Source organism: Callorhinus ursinus, unplaced genomic scaffold (assembly GCF_003265705.2).
Source record: "Callorhinus ursinus isolate GAN/ISIS: 27379988/994484 unplaced genomic scaffold, GSC_fseal_2.0 scaffold77, whole genome shotgun sequence".
Lineage (NCBI taxonomy): Eukaryota > Metazoa > Chordata > Mammalia > Carnivora > Otariidae > Callorhinus > Callorhinus ursinus.
This window is the reverse complement of record NW_027397139.1, coordinates 994,919-1,015,634: the sequence shown is the minus strand read 5'-3', so window position 1 is coordinate 1,015,634 and position 20,716 is coordinate 994,919. Positions and strand designations below refer to the sequence as shown.

Genomic DNA, 20,716 nt, shown 5'->3' with positions numbered 1-20,716 from the left:
CTGGAAGTTGCATCCGGGCAAGATTCCTGTGTGGAGGTGCGGGCCCCAGGACCTCAGAAGGCGGCTATATTTGGAGACAAGGCTTTTCCACAGGCGTTCAAGTTAAAATGAGGTCATTTGGGTGAGCCCCGACCCACATGACCGGTGTACTTACAGAAAGGGGAAATTTGGCCACAGACACGCAGACAGGGAGGCTGGATGACGGAGGCAGAGAGGCCAAGGGGTTGTGTCAACAAGCCAAGGGATGCCACCAAAGTTTGTCAGTGACCCCCAAAGCTGGGAGAGCATGGGACAGATCCTGTCACAGCCTCGGAGGGAAACTTGCCCCAGACTTCTGGTCTCGAGGATCTTGAGAGAATAAATTTGCTTCCAGCACTGTGTTATGGCAGCCCTAGCAAACGCACAGATTTTATGTATCTGTGTAAAACCGAGTCCGGTTTCAGGCCCCGCTGTTTGGAAGGGGCTGTTCTCTTCCCCACAGGCTGTCCAGAGCTCTGACAGGGCAGCTTGGCGGCAGCGCCCAGGCCGAAGGCCCTGTCTCACTCCTGGATGTCAGTCACCCCTACCTCCTGGAGGGCGGTCGCTCCACAGCAACGCGGGGACAAGATCTCAAAACGGGTCTCACCCACAACCCCAGGCTGATTATGGCTTTTATCACCCAACATGGATGAGCCCAGACCCCAATTTCCAGACTCTGGCTTGCGGAGAAGAGACGGGCCCCATGCAAGAGGCACTGTGGAGACAGCATCCTGTCAACCTGTCATTGGAAAATGACTCCAAAAGCCCCATGGTGCGGGGAGCTCACGAGGTATTTACTTGCTGCAATTCAAAGAGGACACCAGGAGCCAGAGCCGACCTGCCTTTAATGCTCCGGCTTGGGAGGATTTTCAGATTGCTCTTTTAAAACTAAACACCCCAGCGGGAACACAGGCTACTCCAGGAGAATTGGCAATTGTTTGGTAGCCTGTGGGGCGGCTGTCCTAGTTCTGGAGGGAGGGAATCCAGGTTCCCAGCAGGGGACACTGGGGGATTAACTCTCCCCACTCCAGATCAGGGCCAGGATTTGTGGGATGCAAACTTGGCCCTTGGATGCCCCAATGGGCCTGCGGTCACCCAAGCTCCCTGTTGGCAGCAGCTCAGCTCTTCTGTGGGAGCAGCACTTCACTGTGAGGTCACACTGGAGGGGCCCGGACCGGAGGGCTCCCGCTCAGCGCTCAGGGCCAGCCAGGTGCCTTGTCTGGCAGACTTTAACGGGGAAAATTAGGATTCTTTATAATCACACATGAAGAAATTACATATGAATTTGCATTTCCAGAAAAAGGGGGGGAATCAGGTACCGCCAGTCCCACACCAAACAGGGCCTGCCCTCAGCCAGACCCCCAAACCCTGCACACCATCACCAGATGCCCCCCACCCCAGGCACGCTAGCATAAGGGGTGAAGTGATTGGCCTGAGGCCCCCACCATGCACGCCCCCCTCCTCTAATTAAGAATTTCTAATTCGGATCCCAGTCCTGCCACCTACTGCAGACCCTGTGACCCATTTCCTCATCTGTGAGAAGGGGAGTGCGCCGGGCTGCTGGGAGGACTCGCTCAGACGGGCTGACAGCCTCGACCCGAAAGCACAAGGGTGCTGCTGAGGCGGGCACCGCCCTCCACTCTGCAATCACTGCGACACACACGAGTGAGAACCATAAACTTTTATTAATGGAAAATGGAATGCCTCGTTAACAGAAATCTTGTCTTAAAAATGGCAGAGAAGAACACGTTTATTTAAAAAAAAAAAAGTGAATTCACATTGTTTTGAGCTACAACATGGTGGCAGGATTTGCTTTTGTTTCTTAAAAGGTTCCACAAGTTCAAGGTAACTCCGGCTGAGATTATTCAACAGTGCATCTGCCTACCTGGACACTCGGAGTGAGTGGGGTTTAGTAGCGACGGGTGAAGTGGGGGTATGGGTGGGGGTGGGGGTGGGGGTGCGGGACTCTGCTGCCCCGGTCCTGGCCGGCCAGTCCTCCACCTTCCAGTCCGCCACCAGGCACCATGTGACCCTGGGAATGCCCGCCTTGTGCAAAGCCGCCTCGCCTAGGAACAAAGGCACACGTTTTGTCCCCTTGAAGGGCTTTACATTTTCTTCCTTATGTGGGGCAGCATATGGCTCTGCAGCCTTTAGACCTGTTTGGCTTTTTCCAGGTGAGAAAAATCATAATCCCAGACTGCATTCCGGGTAACTGAGGAGTGCAACTTGCAGAAGCTGCCAAGAACCACTTTGGGGGCTGGTTTTCAAAACAGTCAACCCAGCAAGTTGGTCAAACATGCAAAAAAGGGAGAGGAAAGGAGGGGCAGGAACAAATTATAATTTTATCCAGGGACAAAACTCCTTACCCCGACATCCCGCCCCGATTTGCCATGTGTCCTGGCCCCGAGGGCCCAGATAGGCCCCTCTCACCACCTGGAAGAAAGGAAAGAGTCTGCTCACACTCCCTTCTTGGAAGCTCCTGGAAGCCTCTGGAACTGCCAGAGGGGACCGGCCCCTCGAGTGTCCTGGAAACGTGCGGCCCTCCTTCAGCTCCTGGGCACGAGTCAGCCCGTACCTTGCCACCGCGCATGCTCCCGGCCCGCCGTGCCTGCGTCCACTGAGCCTGGCCACGCACGCTCCGGATGCTCTTCCAGCCTCTGACTGTGCTCCGCCCAGTCACGTCCACCCCTTCGGTCAAAAGAGAAAGCAAATATGTAAGTGTCCCTGCACGCCTCTACGGTGAGGCCACGGCCCTGCTGATCCTGTCCCAGGTCAAGGGTTCCTGAGGGAAGAGGGCAGAGAATGAGAACAGCCGTGCCCCCAGAGACACGTGCGTGGCCAGTGAGCACATGAGCAGGAGCTCAGCCTAGCTACCGCCAAGGCCACACATGCCATCCGCGAGGTTGGCCTGTGGCCAACTGACAGACGGTAAGTGCTGTCGAGGATGCGGAGAAACAGGGGTCCTAACACGTGGCCGGTGAGGCAGTCCAACAGGACAGCACACGGTGACCACGGGACCTGCCTAGTCCATCCCTGCTTACCCACCCAAGGGAACGTGTTCACGGAAAAACTCTCGCACCAACATTCTTTGCAGCACGACTTTGTGACAGCCCCAAGGTGGAAACCACCCTAGCGTCCACTGGCTGGCAAGTGGAGAAACAAAGTGTGGTCTCCGCACACGAGGCACGTTACTGAGCCATAAAAAGGAATGCAGCTGACACGTGAGACCTCGTGGATGGACCGTGCAAACTCGATACTGAGAGAAGCCAGACACAAGAGGCCATATAATGTGATTTCATTTGTGTGAAATGCCCAGAACAGGCAAATCCACAGACAAGACTGGATCAGCGGGAGCCAGGGGAGGGGGGGGGAGGCAGAATGGGGAGTGACGGCTAACGGGTGATTCCTTTGGGGGTGCTGACAATGTTCTATGATGGATGGCGGTGATGAATAGCCAGTTCTGAGCACACTACAAGGCATGAAATGGTACGCTTCAAGTGGGTGAACTCTACAGCAGGTGAATATGGCTCATAAAAGTGGTTTAAAAAAAGTTACAGAAACTCCAGGTAGTACCAATCCAAACAGGGTTCTAGTTTGTGGGCACCAGCATCCACCAGGGGGATCCAGCCTGGGGGCTGACCTGTGCTCTGAGACCTGGGACGAGGAGCCCATCGGAGCCCCCGACACCTGTCCTCGAGGGCGAATGCTCGGCTACCCTGCACGTATGGGTGACAGCCGCCCAGCCCCACGGTCACGGCGCTCAGGGCTATCTTTGATCTGCAGAGGAGTTCTCCTGGTTCCATTTCCCACAGGTATTTAAGGCAAAATGGACTAAATGGTATTCAAGGACCAACTGCTAAATAAGTCACTTGGGAAAGAACATTTTATGTTTAGATCTATCAAAGTGGTGCTGCCTTCTTCGCTCCATACCTAAAAACCCACCTAGGGGAGGCAGAACCTTCTGACGGGCACCACACCTGCCTTAAAAATGCCTAAAGGTGACTGGGGGACAGGGGTGGGGGTGCATAAAGCTTCTCTAGGTCCCCGGGGCAAGTGTTAGAAAGGCTCCAGGGCTGCCTCCATCAGCAGGCAGGGGATCCCATTCCTAGGGGCTAAGGCAAGTGGGGAAGGGCTGTTGGGGGCAAACCAGCAAGGCACCCACAGCTGGCCCATTTCCAGAGCCGCCCGCTGCTAACCTGGGTGGAGGCGGTGGCCCCCGACCCTCACTCATCCTCTTGTCGGAGCCGTAGCCCCCCCAGCCGTCCCGGGAGTCCCGGCTGTGGCGCTCTGGTGGTCCTCCATGGCCATGGCGGTCGTCTGAGTAGTGCTGGAAGGCACAAGAGGAACAGGGCGACTCTAGCCACATCACTCCTGTGACCCTGTTGCAGCTGGCCAGGCTGTGGCTCCTGACCCTCAGCTCGGCGGATGCTCCCTTCCAACCCTGACAGTGCTTCAGAACGCTTGAGCACCCCCTACAGCTCCATCCCTGGCACCACACGAAGGGCCAGCTGAGGCCTCTCTGGCCCTGTGCATGTGGAGAGCCCCGAACTTTATGGTGCTTGACGGCTCCGCCCAAGGGTCCTCTGAGAAGAGTCAGTCTTCCCTGGAAGAATCAGGACACCTCCTCCTTGATGACAGGAGGGCCCCTCCCACACCCCCAGGGTGGTCAATGCCCGCAGACCCCCAGATGCATCCTTCTCAGGAGGCGGCACAGGCCCTATGTAGTCAAAAAACACACAGACTCACTAATCATAAAACAATCGATGACGCACACTTCCACTCACTGGCCAGAAGGGACATGTCCACAACGCCCCCGCCCCCCGCCCCCCCCAACACAGAGGCAGATGTGCCCTAGGCTTGGGGTCTGGGTTTTACTTACTTGCCCATCTCGCTCTCCCATCACTGACCTTGAACCTTCCCTCCTGCAAAAGGGAAATATCTCGTTCCAATGGCAGCTGGTGGCACTAGACAACATTTTGGCAGGCCACACACACGAGTTCCACAATTGGGGTACTTATTCCATTCCACCCAGTAAGAACTGTAATTTACTGGCCTGTGCAAAAAAGCTGGCTTGCATCTAAAGCCTTCTCCCTGAGGGTGGGAGTGAAGCCGGATCCTAAGAAGGTGGGAATAAAGATTTTACTGAACTAAAATCCCCTGGAGGGATCTCAGAGGTAATGACCCACGCCACGAAGACAATGCCTAATTTATCTGTGGCCGGGTGACAAAATCCAAGGTCTACCAGGGAAGCCTTAGAGGGTCCCCAACCTCTGGTTTGATCCAATACATGTGATTCACACCAAGTCTCAAGTCACCATTCATTAAATGAGTGGCTTCTCAGTCTGTCTTTCCCCTGCTCTCCCTTCCTTACAGAAGAGCTAGTGAACAGTGAAACGGCTCAGGGATATGCAGCCCAGGGGAACATGATGAGCAACCCAGAGAATTCTTAAACTAGAAATTTGAGGGCTGCCTTTCTAATGAACTATATATATATTCCGCTTTTAAAAAGACACTTGACCAAAAAAAAAAATTACTATTTTTCAAAAGGGCCTGGCTAAAAAACACCTTCTCAAACCTTTAAACCACCACGCTAAGCAGCAAGAACTTTCCTGCATGCTACAGTCAGTTCTCGCCTGGTGTGCTGGCACAGGAACCTCTGCTGGTCAGCGAACCCTGTGGATGTGGACTCCGGCCCGCTCTGCCTGCAAAGGCTCAGACGGGTCATACCCCTTCTCTAGACGGCTTCCTCTCTGTACAAACAGGAGGCTGGGCATGCCCTCCTCGAAACCCTCTGCTTCCCAAGGGACGCTCTGGTGGAGGGGTGGCTGGGAGAGAGCCCAGGGGAGCTGTGAGACCCAGAGTATGGGCCCTGGAGAGCTGGGTGGGCATGGGGGTGCTGAGACTCAGGAATCACCCCCAGTCCCCACTGATCTGTGAAGAGGGCAGTGCGTGAAAGGAGCTGAGGGTCCTCCCACCACACAAGCTAAGGATGCCCTAAGGGAACCCTGAGTCCAACATCCTGCTCAAGGCGAGCTTCTAAATCCCACGTGCAGCGGGTCAGCCAGGCACGGGGAGCCTCACAAGTAAACAAGACGTCAGAGAACAGAGGGAGACCCATCCCTGCGTCAGGCTGAGCTGGCTCCGTCCACAGCTGCAGGAGAGGGTGGGTGCTGACCTGTCAGCCACATGGTCCTGGTACTGGCCCCGGTCTCGATGGTCAAAGTCGTGGAAGCGGTGATCAGGCCGAGGGAAGTCTGGGCGGTACCTGTCCTCCATGGCCACACGCTTGCCTTCCGGCCAATAAGCATCATCTCGCCTATTTTTTTATTTTTAAAAGGATGTGAATTTCATTTATGACAGAGAATGAGGGAAAAAGGGAAAGAGGTGGAGGTGGGGAGGGGAGCTCTCTCCAGACCCAGTATCGTTTAAAATGTCCTGCAGGGCTAATCTCTAAACATTCAATCGTTATTGCTTTGATTTGATAAATTAAAATCCCCCAAACTGCCAAGAGGCATACCGGTATTTTCATCTGACAGTCCTGAAAGGAGGGCTGCTGGGAGCTAACTGTATCACAAGGCTGTTAATACCTTGATCCCCACGTGAGCCCAAATGCAAGGGAAATGAAATACTTGATTCTTCTGGAACATCATTCCGAGCTGCCACATTTCCCCTTTCCTGTCTTTAATGGCAACCTGAACCTCCAAGTTTTTTGCAAAAGCAAAGGGAATTAGATCGAGTGGATAGTGAACTACATACAGCTCAGGACGGCATTCAATTATCTTCTTCCTGATTTTTACCAGAACACAGGGCTCATGGGTGGTGGGGTGATGGGTGACCATCAATTAAGCAGCTCAGCGGGGCTGGAGACCAATAAACCTACTTTGTGAACGGGAAGGCAGTTTCCTTTCCTACAGCGCAATTCCATGCCTCTCCCTCTACGAGACCGTGGTGCCCACCGGCCTAATCACAGGCGCGGCCGGCCCCAGACAGGCACTCGGCAGCTGGTTATGCTCCACCAGGAACCGCAGTGTGAAGAACGGGGCAGCCTACGCGAGAGCATCGCAAACTGTTCCCCAAGGGGCAATCATCAAGATTCTCTGCAGAGTTAACTCAGGGGAAATGCCGCAGAGCCCCCAGATCGAGAAACTCCATAAACTCGAGGTGGAGGCAGCTGTGAGTCCTGCGCAGGCGTCCAGAGACCCCAGGTTCGGTCGTCAAGGTCCCCAACCCTCCAGGGAAGGGAGCCGGGTCCTTACCGCCCGTCATCGTAGGGCCTCCGCAGCACCGGCCGCCGCTCCTGCTCGTAGCGCAGCTGCTCCTGCTGGCGCCGCAGCTCTTCGCGCTCGCGGTGGATGCGCTCCTGCTCCTTGCGGCGCTCGCGCTCCACGCGCATGCGCTCGCGCTCCAGCCGCTCCCGCTCCATGCGCTCGCGCTCTAGCCGCTGCCGCTGGCACTCGAGCTGCAGGCGCTCCCGCTGCAGGCGCGCCTTCTCCTTGCGCTCGTGGAAGGCCTCCAGGCGCTGCTCCCGCTCGCGCTGCTCGCGCTCTCTGCGGAAACACGGGAAGGCCGCCCTGACTTCCCTGCGCCGGCGCCTAGCGCCCCCGGGCACCGTCCTCCCAAGGGAGAGACCGGGCGACAGGCGCCACCCCACTCCGCTGAGCTGCGCACCTCGGCCGCAGACCCCCTCCTCCCAACTCTTTGTCACAAAAGCAAAGCCAGGGGAGAGCAGGGACGGCGGGGGCACAGGCCAGGAGACCAGCCTGGGGTCTGGGCCTGGAGAACTTGGCTTAAAGGCACATTAAGAGGGAGAGACGTAAGACAAGCCAAGGCTGACTGCTACAACGAAGGCTGCCCTGCACAGGGAGAAGCCCGGAGGAAGGACTGCACCATGCTGTGTAATGGGCCCTCCTTCTTCACACCTTCCCTCCTACAAGGCTGCATTTTCCAATGACCGCGCCTTTTCACGCAGACCTGGGAAGCTGTGGGCACAGAAGGCCAGGCACGAGCCGCGGGGGCCGGCAGTATGCAGCCTGGTGCCAGGGCTCGCATCATCAGCCACCGCACGCCCGGAGCTGAGGGGGACTGGGGACGCCCCCTCTGCATCTGCCAAAGGACTTGCTGCCACTCCTCGCACCTGCCCCCCAGGGGCTGGAAAGGTTCCAGAGCCAGTGTGAGCCAGTGGGAAACATGACAGCCAAGGGTGCTTTTACTTTCTAAAGCTACATAAGCAGAGACGCCGGAATCCCACTACATAGGAAAGCAAATGTAGCGTTAACTGGAGAAGCTTCTACACGACCCGCTTTCGCTCAAGCAGTTCTCCAAACACCATGACGTAAAGCTTTCACTTCGCTGAGCGGTATACAAGGGAGCCCTGGATGGGTAAAGGCAGAAGGCAAGACTGGGAATAGGCCTCCTTCCATAAACTGCCTCCTTTACAAAAGGTGAGCGTGGCAAAGAATGTCGCATGTGACTGAGGCCACCTGAAATCGCAGAGATGTAGACATTTAAGGAGTGAAGACACCATTCCCGTGAATAACATCTCTGATAATGAAAATGCCACATCCCTTGGTTGCATTCTTGATCTTATTTATGTGGGGTTTCAGCAAGGAAGACCGAGACCTCGACACCGGGGGCCCTTCCATCAAAGCCGCACACAGGCGAGCCTGCCACCTGGGCCAGGAGAAACGCACACAGCGGACAGCAACTCTGATGAGAGTGGCTCAGCCGGCTAAGTGTCAGACTCGATACCAGCTCAGATCTCGAACGAAACCAGCTCTGAGGAACACCATGCCGAGGCTGACCACAACTCCTCCTGACCCTCGCCTCTTGCTTCAGGAAACAAGACAGCCAGCAAGCCTGGGCCAGGCAGGTCACTCGCTTGGGGAAAAGGCGGAATGCCCCCAGAAGAGACCACCCACCTGCCAGGCTGCGGGGCCCCACTCACCGCCGCCTCTCCGTCTCTCGGATCTCCCGTTCCCGCTGCCTCTGGCGCTCGCGCTCCCTTTGCTCTTTGATTTTATCAAACGACAAAATGTCTCTCTTCTCTTTGCTTTCCGATTTGCGATCCTGACTCTTGGAGCTCTGTTCACCAAAATTGGTTTATTAATGTCAAAAAAATGCAACCAGTGCACAAAGAAAGTTACATGCGTATCTGGGGTAGATTAAAATTCTTCTGTCCCCCATGGTTTCCACTAAGGCCCAGGAGGCAGTTCGGCTCACCCACAGCCCAGAGGCGCTGCTCACTCTAGAGAGCTACCTTCACACACTGCAAACAAAGGGCGTCACGGAGGAGCAAGGAGGGATGACACCCCATAAAACCTACAGGCAGATCTAGCGCAGCAGAGCCAAGGACTCTAGGTAATCTAGAACAAGGCCCCACAGAGCCACGAGGCATGTGCCCACTGCATGCCCAGCTGGATGATGGACTGCACTTCTCACTTCTCACCTGCTGCCTCAGGTCTTTAGCACGGGCCGAAGCAGCTCTCCTGGGAGAGAGCTCCTACTCAGCTACAAAGTAGTCACGGGCAACTGCCCTGCCACTCCGTTTCCAGGATAAGGCACAAAATGTCACCCGCCGACTCATTTCTGAGGCTCTTGGAGGCCAGGACACCCAAGCTAGCCAATGATCACCCTCCCAGGAAGCTTTCACAGCTTGGAATACAGGGCCTCCTGCAGACCCACCACCTCAGTGTCTCTAGGGAAGGGGCCTGGGAGATATTTTTAAAAATTTCCCCAGGTGGGCACCTGGGTGGCTCAGTTGGGTTAAGCGACTTTCAGCTCAGGTCATGATCCTGGCGTCTCAGGATCGAGCCCTGCATCAGGCTCCCTGCTCAGCAGGGAGTCTGCTTCTCCCTCTGACCCTTCCCCCTCTCATGTGCTCTCTCTCTCTCTCTCTCTCTCATTCTCTCTCTCTCTCTCTCTCTCTCTCTCAAATAAATAAATAAAATCTTAAAAAAAATTTCCCCAGGTTATTTTTTTAATTATCTTGTGGGTGGTAGGGCTGGAGAACCAACCCAATAGAAAGGCAAGGAATGATTACGAACAGATATTCTGCCAAAAAAAGAGAGGGCCTCAGAGAGAACAATCCCATCACAAAAGAAGACCAGAACCCAAAACACCAGGATGATACTATTGACCCAAGAGACGGGTAAGGAGTTTTGAGTCTGTTCACACACACTGCAGGCTGGAGGGCGGAGGGCCGGACGCCTGAAGCGCCCAGGTGAGGGTGCAGCTAGTGTCCAGAGCCGGGCCTCCCACATACCAGCAGCCTGGAGCGCTCTACACACCCAGGGACGACAGGATCCTGCTCCCTTTCTGAAGGGCACTCAGAAAACATTCGTTACAGAAAATAACATCCGTGCTCCTCGGCACCTAGAAACCTGGAGCCCGCCACAGCCTGTGCACACCAACGCTGCCACACAGCAGTCCTCAACAGAGGCCATGACACCAGCAAGTGTCCCTAATCGAGGGACCGGGTAAGAGATCACAGGGCAGCAGTAAACTTTTTTTTTTTTTTGTAGTTTTATGGTTTTATTAACACGAACATGACGTGCACAACAAACTATGCATTTTCTTCACTGTGCAGCCTGGCATTGGGACTGGTGACTCTGACTGTCAGCTGGGCTGCTCCTCCCACAATAGCTTTGCGGTTCTTGGAGGAGACATTGTGAGCAATCTCTGCACAGTAAGATTTGTTGCACATCAGCAGCACTTCAAGCTCCTCAATGCTGTGGACTAGGAACTTCCGGAAGCCACCGGGCAATGTGTGCTTTGTTTTCTTGTTGCTCCCTTGATGTTGGGCATCAAGATCTGGACCTTGAATCTTCTGCACACCCTCTTGTCAGTGCCTCTGGGTTTCCACCAGTTGCGCTTAATTTTGACATATCAGTCTGACTGGTGCCAGATAAACTTGGTCCTCTTTTTAATGATCCTGGGCTTCACCAGAGGTCTGAGAGCAGCCATGATGCCCAGTAACAGATGGCTGCCACCTCCGCAGGCAGCGCCGAGGAAGAGAGGGGAAGCTAAACACAGCTTTAAAGAGAGGGCACATACACACACACACACTCAACCTGCACGTCTCTCAAGGGCATCATGCTGAGGTCACGTGCTACATTCTCACTGGGACAACATTCCAGAGATGGGAAGCAGAGGACCAGCTTCCCAGGGCTGGGGCTGGGCCGGTAGGGTGGGTCATGAGCGGGAGATCTCTGCAGTCTGGCCCTGGATCCTGACGGCGGTGGTGCTCACGTGGACTCCACCACTACTGAAAGTCCTAGCACTCCACGCACGCACACTCCACAGACTAATGTCACCGTCCTGGCTTGGAAACTGGGCTATAGTTATGTGAGCGGAAACTACTGGGGGAAGCGGGGTGACGGGTACATAGACCATACTATTTTGGCAACTTCTTGTGACTCCGTAATTATTTGGAAGTAAGAGCGTACACGCCATGTCGTGTGTGCGATGCCCTTGGAAAGGAAGTGAGGAGTCCACGTGAAAGCAAAGAGGCTTCTGTTCTTATGCTGTCATCCTCCTACATGACCTCAAGGTTCTAATCAAGCACACTTTATTACTATTTTTCCTAACTTCAGAGTTATTCAGGTGGTAAATTTATGAGGTTCTTGGGGGACTTTCTTTAGATTTCTCTATTTTTATAGTTCTTTTTATGGTTTTCATGTAGCCCGGAAGACATTATGAATGACTGTATTCGAGAACCCAAGTTTTCATTTCAAAAGTCAGCCCTCCACAACAAAATGTTCTTGGATGAATACCGACAGCTCTGAGTTCGCTCCAAGAGGACAGACAGCTCTCCTCAGGAATGTTTCAGCTAGAACCTTCAGCTGGTAAGCAGAGGGTTTTGTTTCCCAGGTGGAAAAAAACAAATGAGAAGCCACTAGTTTGTCCAGCTGTGTACCACTTAAGAAATGGAGGTCCATTCTCTGACAACGTGAAAGTCAGTTTTGCAGTGTACTCTTTTCTTTCCCGTTAACGTCACAGAAGGCTAACAAATCAAGACAAGAAGTGAATCAACTAGCATTAGGTCAACCAAGGAGCAGAGCCTGCCTTCTGACTTGAACAGCCTGGGTCCTGCCCAAGCTACCCAATGGTGGGCTTTCTGTGAACCGGTTTTCTTTCAAGAAGATGGTATAATCCGACAAAGAACCAGCGAAGGGTCAACACATCAGGGAAAGTAAAAACATTAAGTATTATTTTGAAATAAGCTGTAGAACCTAACTCTGTGTGTGTACATACAATCGAAACAGTTAATAACATGCCTTCTGAACACTTCAAAAGACTCTTCAGTTTTTAAAGGCGAGACAACGTTGTTTTCATAATGCAAATCAAAGTGGTCGTTAAACCACCCACAAATCCACCGGACTTGGGGAGAAAGCAATACTTACCCTCTCTTTTGACCTGCTTGTGGTTTTCACGCTAATGACAGGCTCTCCTTTCGATTTATCCATCACGACCGTCCGTTCCATTCCTCTGCTTCCTTCAGGAAAAAAAAAGAGCGATCTTTGAAAACCTGCTGATGCCCCCGGTTCCCGACAGCAGGCAGCACACAGGCTGACTGGGGGTTCTCGCTGCTCCCTCTGGGGACTCATGTGAACCCCTGGAGCCTCCGCACCTCCTCTCTCCTCCTCGTTCTGACCTGCAGCGTGCACTACGGACACGAAGCAGCTGGTGTACCTTCACAGGTCTTTGCTCACCTGGGATGAAGTGGCTGTGATTTCCCTGCATCTTACAATGTAAATCTAAGTCAAGCTGCGTTCTGCAACACAAACACACCCAACCCACCAGCTTCCTTTATCCAAATGCTCAATCCTAGGGGCTCCAGGATAACCAGTTTCCATTTTTTAGTCCTCCTCCACATTCTGGAAAGCTCTGCAGAATTCAGGCCCTTGTGTTCTGAATCGGATGGCTGGGCTTCCCTTCATTCATATACAGCAATAAAGGCTTCCAAATGGGTTCTTCCCCTCGACGACACAATAACCAGACTCTAACCACCATGACTATTACTGATTTGAGGAGATTTGTAATACTTGAACATTTTAAAAACACGTTCCTCATGAGACTGCCAGTAAATTACCCCAAACACTTAAGACCTAATTTGTAATGCGCTGTACCAAATTCCAAGGCTCCAGATGGCTGAGTTTTGTTTGTTTTACTGGGGGGGAGGGGCGGGGAGAATTGGGTTTTGTTTTCTCCACAAAACATTCCGTGGTGCCTCATGGCAATCTGAAGGTGCGGAACAAGCTGCAGAACAGCATCAAATCTGTGACAAGAACTGGGCCACCTCTCCCTTGCACATCTGCCAAAGGTACGCAGAAAGAGCAAGCAGCCCAGTCCCTGAGCCGCCAGCGACCGTCAATCAAGGAGCGGAACACCTCCAGGTGTGTGATATCACCAGAGACTCCTTCAAGCCACGTCATCCCCTGAGGCCCTGCTGCTTTATCAGTTGCCAATCAACAGAACCGGCAGTCAGCCCATAGCCCAGCACACACCTCCCTCACTGGCTCACTCACTCCATGACACCCCCCCCAGCACCTCCCACCAGGCTCTACTCTCCTGGGGAGCCCTGGGCAGGCTCTGCTCACCTGATTTGGTGACTCGGGACCGATTTGCAGGTCCTGGTTTCAGCTCATCCTCGTCTTTTTCTTCCTTCTTAATGTCTTCAGGCTTTTTTTCCTCCTTTTTCTCCATCTTCTCCTCCTTCTTAATCGCCGTTCTATTTAAAAACACGGTCATCACACTTAAGTTCCTGGGACTCTGGCAGCAGCTCACACTTACTGACTTCCATACACAACCAGCCAGCTGGGCAGCAAGCGGATGGGGATAGTTCCTGGGAAGCTGCCGTGATGATCTAATACCCTCTCGAGACACAGCCCTTATTCCCCCCGGAGTTCTCTGCTACACCTAGAAATACGCAGCACCGAACTGCAGGCTCGTGGACGGTTTTCCAAGCCGCTTGATACACTTGTTTGCAAGACAGCACACAGGCACATGAGAGATGCTCCCAACTAGAAAAGAATGCTTGCAAAAAACCGATTTTAAGTGTTTCACTCCAGGTGGAATTTTTTTTCCAAATAAATTCAGTATAATATAGAATAGAGGTACAGCCTGAGGATGCGAGGTGCCTGCTACATGAAGCAGTGGGCCACCCACCCTGAATGCTGCACCTGGTCACTTCTGCATACTCTGGGGGAGTTAAGATGGCTACGTTCCAGCTCATGTGGAAACTGCAACACTTCAACCGAAGGCAACTTTGTTCTACGTGGTGAACTAAATCATCACTGCCACTCACACTTGTCTCCCGTATTCCCTAATGCTGTTTGTCCCGGGTAATTAAATCCCACACTTATTAAATGCCCACAATGTGATGGGAAAGCCAGGCCCCTCGGGGTTCCCTAACCAGCACTCCCTGCCCTTTCTTCCCTACAACCCAGGCAGAGCTCAGGTTGTCCAAAGAAACCTCTCTCAGCTCACTCTTCCTCTCTCAAGTTCCACACTACAAAGCTGTCGTCTTTTTGAGAGAGAGGGTGTACGTGTGTGTGTGTGTGTGTGTGTGTATGTGTGTGTCTGTCTGTCTGCTGGGGGCGGGGGGGGGGCAGAGGGAGAAAGAAAGGGAGAATCCTAAGTACATTCCATTCCCAGAGTGGAGCCTGACCTGGAGCTCAATCTCACAAACCTGGAGATCATGACCTTAGCCAAAAACAAAGAGATGCTTAACTGAATGAGCCACTCAGGTACCCCGGAGCTGTCATCTTTAAAATAATATTCACTTTGCGGCACCTGGGTGGCTCAGTAGGTAAAGCATCTGCCTTTCCTCAGGTCGTGATCTCAGGGTCCTGGGATCAGGCCCTGCATCACGCTCTGTGCTTAGCTTAGAGTCTGTTTCTCCCTTTCCCTCTGCCCCTCCTGCCGACTTGTGTTCATGCCCTCTCCCCCCTCAAATGAATAAGTAAAATCTTAAAAAAAATATTAAAATAATATTTGCTTTAAGAAAACCTTAAATTGGGCGCCTGGGTGGCTCAGTTGGTTAAGCGACTGCCTTCGGCTCAGGTCATGATCCTGGAGTCCCAGGATCGAGTCCCGCATCGGGCTCCCTGCCCGGCAGAGAGTCTGCTTCTCCCTCTGACCCTCCCCCCTCTCATGTGCTCTCTCTCTCTCATTCTCACTGTCTCAAATAAATAAAATCTTAAAAAAAAAAAATGTTTTAAATAAAAAAAAAGAAAACCTTAAATTTTTTTTTAATCTTTAAGTCACCTCTATACCCAATGTGGGGTCTGAACCCACAACTCTGAGTGAGATCAAGAGTTGGAATATGTCGACGGAGCCAGCCGGTGCCCCAAGAAAAACTTTATTAAAAAAAAAAATTGGGGCACCTGGGTGGCTCAGTCGTTAAGCGTCTGCCTTCGGCTCGGGTTATGATCCCAGGGTCCTGGGATCGAAGCCCACATTGGGCTCCCTGCTCGGCAGGAAGCCTGCTTCTCCCTCTCCCACTCCCCCTGCTTGTGTTCCCTCTCTCGCTGTGTCTCTGTCAAATAAACAAACAAAATCTTAAAAAAAATAAAAGTAAAAATAAATGTTTTTAAAATAAGTATTTGAGAGACAAAATGCACAGGGGGAGGGGCAGAGGGAAAGAATCCCAAGCAGACTGTGCTGAGCATGGAGCCTGAAGGGGCCGGATTTCAGGACCCTGAGATCATGGCCTGAGCCAAAAGCAAAAGTCGGACACTCAACCGAGCCACCCAGGCACCCCCGATATTTTAAATTATAAACACATGCCGTAATAATTGATGGTGTGTACCAGGATCAAGAACTGTCTTAGCGTGTTGGTTTTGCTTAAGAAAACCAAACACAAAACCCCAAACACTGTAGGTGCGTCAACTTATTCAAACAATTTCCCTGGGACGACCACCTTTACTGGGCCTTACTTTACTGTCAATGACTGGGTTCCACCGCCCATGCCTATGCTTTTTGAGGCCCCGCGAGGCTGGGATGGCACTCAGCACGCTGCACTATAGCACGTCTCCCCTCAGCTTTGTCGTGGGTAATACATGCGGATCTGGTTCCCCCTCAATGGCTACAGCCGTCCGTGTCCCTTCTAGGAGGGACAGTGATGGCTTCCGGTGACTACATGGCTGCAAGTAAAGCCACAATGAATTACATCTGATGTGCGTCTCCCACTATTCTGGGGTGGCGCCTTCTCTCTCCAAGGAGACCCCCTGCTTGTTCTGTACTCACAGGGCACTGCCTAGACACAAAGCAACCTCCTGTAACACCAAGTTAAAAAGTAATTTCTAAAATACAAACATACGAGTATGAACAAAGGCTGGAAAAATATACACAAAAGAGGGTCACCCTTGGGTAGTGGGATTATGCTTGACATTTGTGTGGACTTTCCAAATGTCAACTATATAAAAATCACCATTCATCCAACTTGGGAAAACAAGACACTTCTTTGGAAAAGTGTTTCTATTTTTCACTTAGGTTGACTACTGAACCTAGAAATCCTTTTTTTTTTTTATTTAAGATTTTATTTGTCAGATAGTGTGCACAAGAGCAGGGGGAGGAACTGGCAGAGGGAGAAGCAGGCTCCCCGCTGTGCAAGGAGCCCGATGTAGGACTTGATACCAAGACCCTGGGATCACGACCCGAGCTGAAGGCAGATCACTAACTGACTGAGCCACCCAGGCGTCCCTGAACCTAAAAATTCTTAAAGTCAAAAAAAAAAAAAAGGTTAACAAAGGTTTACTGGAAGAAAAAAATATGGTTAAAACACATTTTAAATGCTCAACCTCCCAGTCAGACCATTTGAAGGCAGTTTGGTTTTAAACATACCAAGTTCATCACCTGGTTATGTGCCTCAGTGCTAGGGGTGGCCAGCCCAGACCGAATCCTGGCCTTGCCACTTCCTAGCTGGGCTGGGTCCTCTTTAGCCGGGCACTTCTCTTTCTGAAGCCTGTTCCCTCTGTGACCTAGGACTCTTCCAGGGATCAATCGAACCACCTGATGCGGGTGAGCTAGTTATTACCCCCTTCCTTTCTCCCGCAAACACGTCTCACCGTGTGGTCAGAAAATCAATAAAGGAAATGCATTCCAAAACACCAAGAACCCTGAACAACTCTGAACAGCTACCAATATTCTACAAATACAGGAGTTTTTTTGGTTGTTTTTGTTTGTTTTGTTTTTTTTAGCACTGCTGATAAAACACGTCTTTGGAGAAGCTGCTGATAAAATTACAGGTCTCGCCTGTAAATACACAATCTGACACCCATTGCTCACAGGCAAACAGATTCCAATTTGGAATGAAGACTGGCAACTATACCTTTCAGAATGGGAGTTGTAAACTTAGGCATATCAAGGAAGTCCACACATTTGCTCGACTGTATGTTTTAACATAAGAAACAATGGCAGGGCTCCTAGGTGGCTGAGTTGGTTAAGTGACTGCCTTCGGCTCAGGTCATGAACCTGGAGTCCCAGGATTGGGACTGCTCGGCAGGGAGCCTGCTTCTCCCTCAGACCCTCCCCCCCTCATGCTCTCTCTCAAATAAATAAAATCTTAAAAAAAAAAAAAAGGCAAAATGGAATCACTGAGACTGACAGATTGTCAGCAAAAGGTTCAATCTTTAGAGTGAAAGTGGCCCTAGAAGGGCAAGTAAATGGTACTGACAATATAAACTTAATGTACTCAGCACTGAGAATTGCACCACCGTCAGGAACATGACCGAAACCTACCTTCTCCAGAGGATACACCGACGATTCTGAGAAAATTAGCAATACCTGCTCTGAAAGACCTGTCCCAATTTCCATCCTTTACAGATGGTATCTCAGACCCAGAGATCCCAAAGTTCTGTGCCAAGCTACCCCCCCGGGGTGCCATAGGAAACTCACAGGTACCCTGGGATACCTTACATTTTTGAGAGAAACACAGCAGTATTTGACAACTGCCTGACACTGCACAAACTACTAGCTTGAAGTCATTCTTTTCGATATTAGCTCAGGTTGCGTTCCTGTGATAAAAAACAAGGACTGCATGAAGACCAGTCTGGGTTAGGGAACAATTCCATGGTGTGAGTGGCTATGCAAGGACCCAGAACCCGAGTGAAGTAAAATTATTATTCTTTCCTTTCAGGTGTGTTATTTCCTTTCAACAGCCCACTAAGTCGTTTGGACGTAAATACTTACTAAGGCTCCTGTGAATACACTTTTGAGAGTTACGGGTTACATCGCAGGGACCCTTACTGAAACCCGAATGCGCAAGTGGTAGCAAGATGCACAAATGTGATATGTAAGCGAGAAGCTGGTGAGGCTGCCTGCGGCAAGGACGACAAGAGTTTGCCTGAGCGACCCTGCGGCTGCCACCTGCCCTCTTCCCGAGCAGCCCACCCCTCCCCCCGACCCTGAGAGAAGTTTAAGGGTTAAATAATCAGTTTACTTTTCAATTTTGATCTCCACAGGATGATGTCTGTCAACACTAGATAATTTTTCTTTCTTCACTTCACATTCTTTCCTGTCAGACAGCTTTTTCCCAGCAGGTTCGTTTTTGGCCTAAAATACAACACAGATTAGAAATGGCCCACGATCCAGGTCTCCTCGCTCATGAACTCGGTAAGTTGTAACAGGCAAGAGCCGCCTCACCTTCTCTACGGAGATCATTCTTCCATGCAGCTCAGTTCTGTGGAGATGGCTGATGCACTTTGTAGCTTCATCAGATGTCGACATGGTAACAAATCCATAGCACCGAGCTCCGGGACTGCGGGCGTTGGTCACCACTTTGGCCCCGACAACCTTCATGAGAAAGGACACGCTTACCTTCCCATATAAATCACCACACAATTTGTCAAAAATGACTAGCAGTTACCTGATCATCAGAATTCTTTCCACTAGTTTTTACTTCTCCACAAATTGTTGGTTTGCCACAATCAGTTATTAAAGTGGTTCTACCTCATCCTATCAAAATACAATTGCTTTCAATACAAGATCAGCCCTCAGAGTGACAAAATATGAACAGGAAAAACTAAAGACTTTTTTTTCCCCCTAAAGATTTATTCATGAGAGATGGAGAAAGAGAGAGGTAGAGGCAGAGGGAGAAGCAGGCTCCCCGCGGAGCAGGGAGCCCAATGCGGGACTCGATCCCAGGACCCTGGGATCATGACCTGAGCCAAAGGCAGACGCTTAACCGACTGAGCCGCCCAGGCATCCCAGCTAAAGACATTTAAAACTCCACAAACCACAACTGATTAATCAAAAGTACTGCCCACTTGGATCATTTTCTCCAGTTGGATTTCAATTTCCAGACAGGTTGGCGCACCAAGCATTACCCCTCCCGCTGCCTAAAAAAAAAACCTCACAAATTAGAGGAAACGTAGGCGACCAGGGTTTTCAGACACTGTACACCAGGCCACACAGGATGGTGACCCCTCCAAGGGACAGGGACACACACACACACACACACACACACACACATATAGTCACCCTGGCTTACTTCCTAGAGGTTCCCGGCCAAGGGCAGGGAGGACCTGAGGTAAGGGTGGGAGGTGGTACCCGAGAGCTGAGCACAGCTCAGTGTCTGAAGAAATCAAGGCGGCAAGAAATCATAGTACCGGAGAGGAAGTGCTGCATAAAGACAGCCCCAGAGAGCTGCAAAGGGCCTCTTAGCAACACCCATGTGAGAGGCAAAGGAGAAAACCACCTGTTAAGAGCAAACAATCCCCAGGCTCAGGGTTCTCAAATAATTCACTTTTTACAGAGTGAACCCGACAGCCAGAATGGAGAAGCTTGCAATTCATGGGGCATCAGGCTGAGACCTCAGAAGGGTGCTGCCTGGGGAGTGGACAAAGCTAGCTCTGAACTAAGGCTGCTCTGCTGACCTGAACCGTAACAGCAAACCTGGGGAGGAACAAGTAACTGAACTATGTCCCAGCAAAAGCTCAAGAACACTGACATGGACACACGAATAACTAGAATACAACACGAAAGTCACAACGTCTGGTGTCCGATCAAAAATGACGAGGTAAACCAAGTAATGAGAAAATGACTCTAACGAAGAAAACAAACCAACCAACTGAGATCCAGAATGCATGACGATATTAAAAGTTATTTTAGCTATATCCTAGATGTTCAACAAGTTGGGAGAAACCACTGAGCATGTTAGGTAAACAAAGAGAAGATATTTAAAAACACCCGACCCCAAATTCTGGAGATGGAAAATACATGAGATGGGACGGACAGCAGATACTGCAAAAAAAAAAAAAAAAAAAAAAGAAAGAAAAGGATGAGGGAACTTGAAGACATAGCAACAGAAGCTACTCAAAATGAAACAGAGGAAAAAAGACGGAAACAAACCAAAACAGAACCAGAACATCAGTGGGCTGTAGGACCACCTGTGGCGTCGTCAAAAGCAAGAAGCACAGAAAACCTTAGCGGATGAAACCATAGCACATCTGTGGCATGAACTGCTCCAAACCAGTGATAAAGAGAACCTTCCAGGTAAGCCAGATGAGAAAGACACCTGTGCCCTAAGGAGCAAAGGTGAAACCCACAGCCAACTGGTGAGCCAACATGAGCCAGAAGAAAGGAGCAGCACTGCTGTCTAGACCAAAAATAAATAAATAAATAACCAACCCCAGAATTCTGCATCCAGCAAAAACAGCTTTCAAAGTGAAGGCAAAAGAATGATTTTCAGATCTAC

The 20,716-nt window shown here is 51.3% G+C and overlaps 1 protein-coding gene across 4 annotated transcripts in view; it reads right to left on the bottom strand.

Annotated features, from left to right (window-relative positions):
* Positions 1-1,684: 1,684 nt before the first annotated feature.
* Positions 1,685-20,716, bottom strand: part of SAFB2 (scaffold attachment factor B2) — a 33,256-nt gene continuing 14,224 nt past the window's right edge. For 2 of the 4 annotated variants that reach the window (XM_073887168.1, XM_073887169.1), the window contains exons 10-22: positions 18,664-18,813; positions 18,461-18,573; positions 13,617-13,747; positions 12,420-12,511; positions 8,963-9,099; positions 7,275-7,565; positions 6,194-6,334; positions 5,072-5,134; positions 4,898-4,940; positions 4,215-4,345; positions 2,594-2,706; positions 2,385-2,451; positions 1,685-2,084 (exon numbers count right to left, since the gene is read on the bottom strand). In XM_073887168.1, the coding sequence (XP_073743269.1) occupies positions 1,928-2,084; positions 2,385-2,451; positions 2,594-2,706; positions 4,215-4,345; positions 4,898-4,940; positions 5,072-5,134; positions 6,194-6,334; positions 7,275-7,565; positions 8,963-9,099; positions 12,420-12,511; positions 13,617-13,747; positions 18,461-18,573; positions 18,664-18,813 (1,629 nt within the window). In that variant the 3' untranslated portion in view covers positions 1,685-1,927. The remainder of the gene's footprint in view (positions 2,085-2,384; positions 2,452-2,593; positions 2,707-4,214; positions 4,346-4,897; positions 4,941-5,071; positions 5,135-6,193; positions 6,335-7,274; positions 7,566-8,962; positions 9,100-12,419; positions 12,512-13,616; positions 13,748-18,460; positions 18,574-18,663; positions 18,814-20,716) is intronic. The other 2 variants (XM_025861093.2, XM_025861094.2) reach the window with 1 other exon arrangement.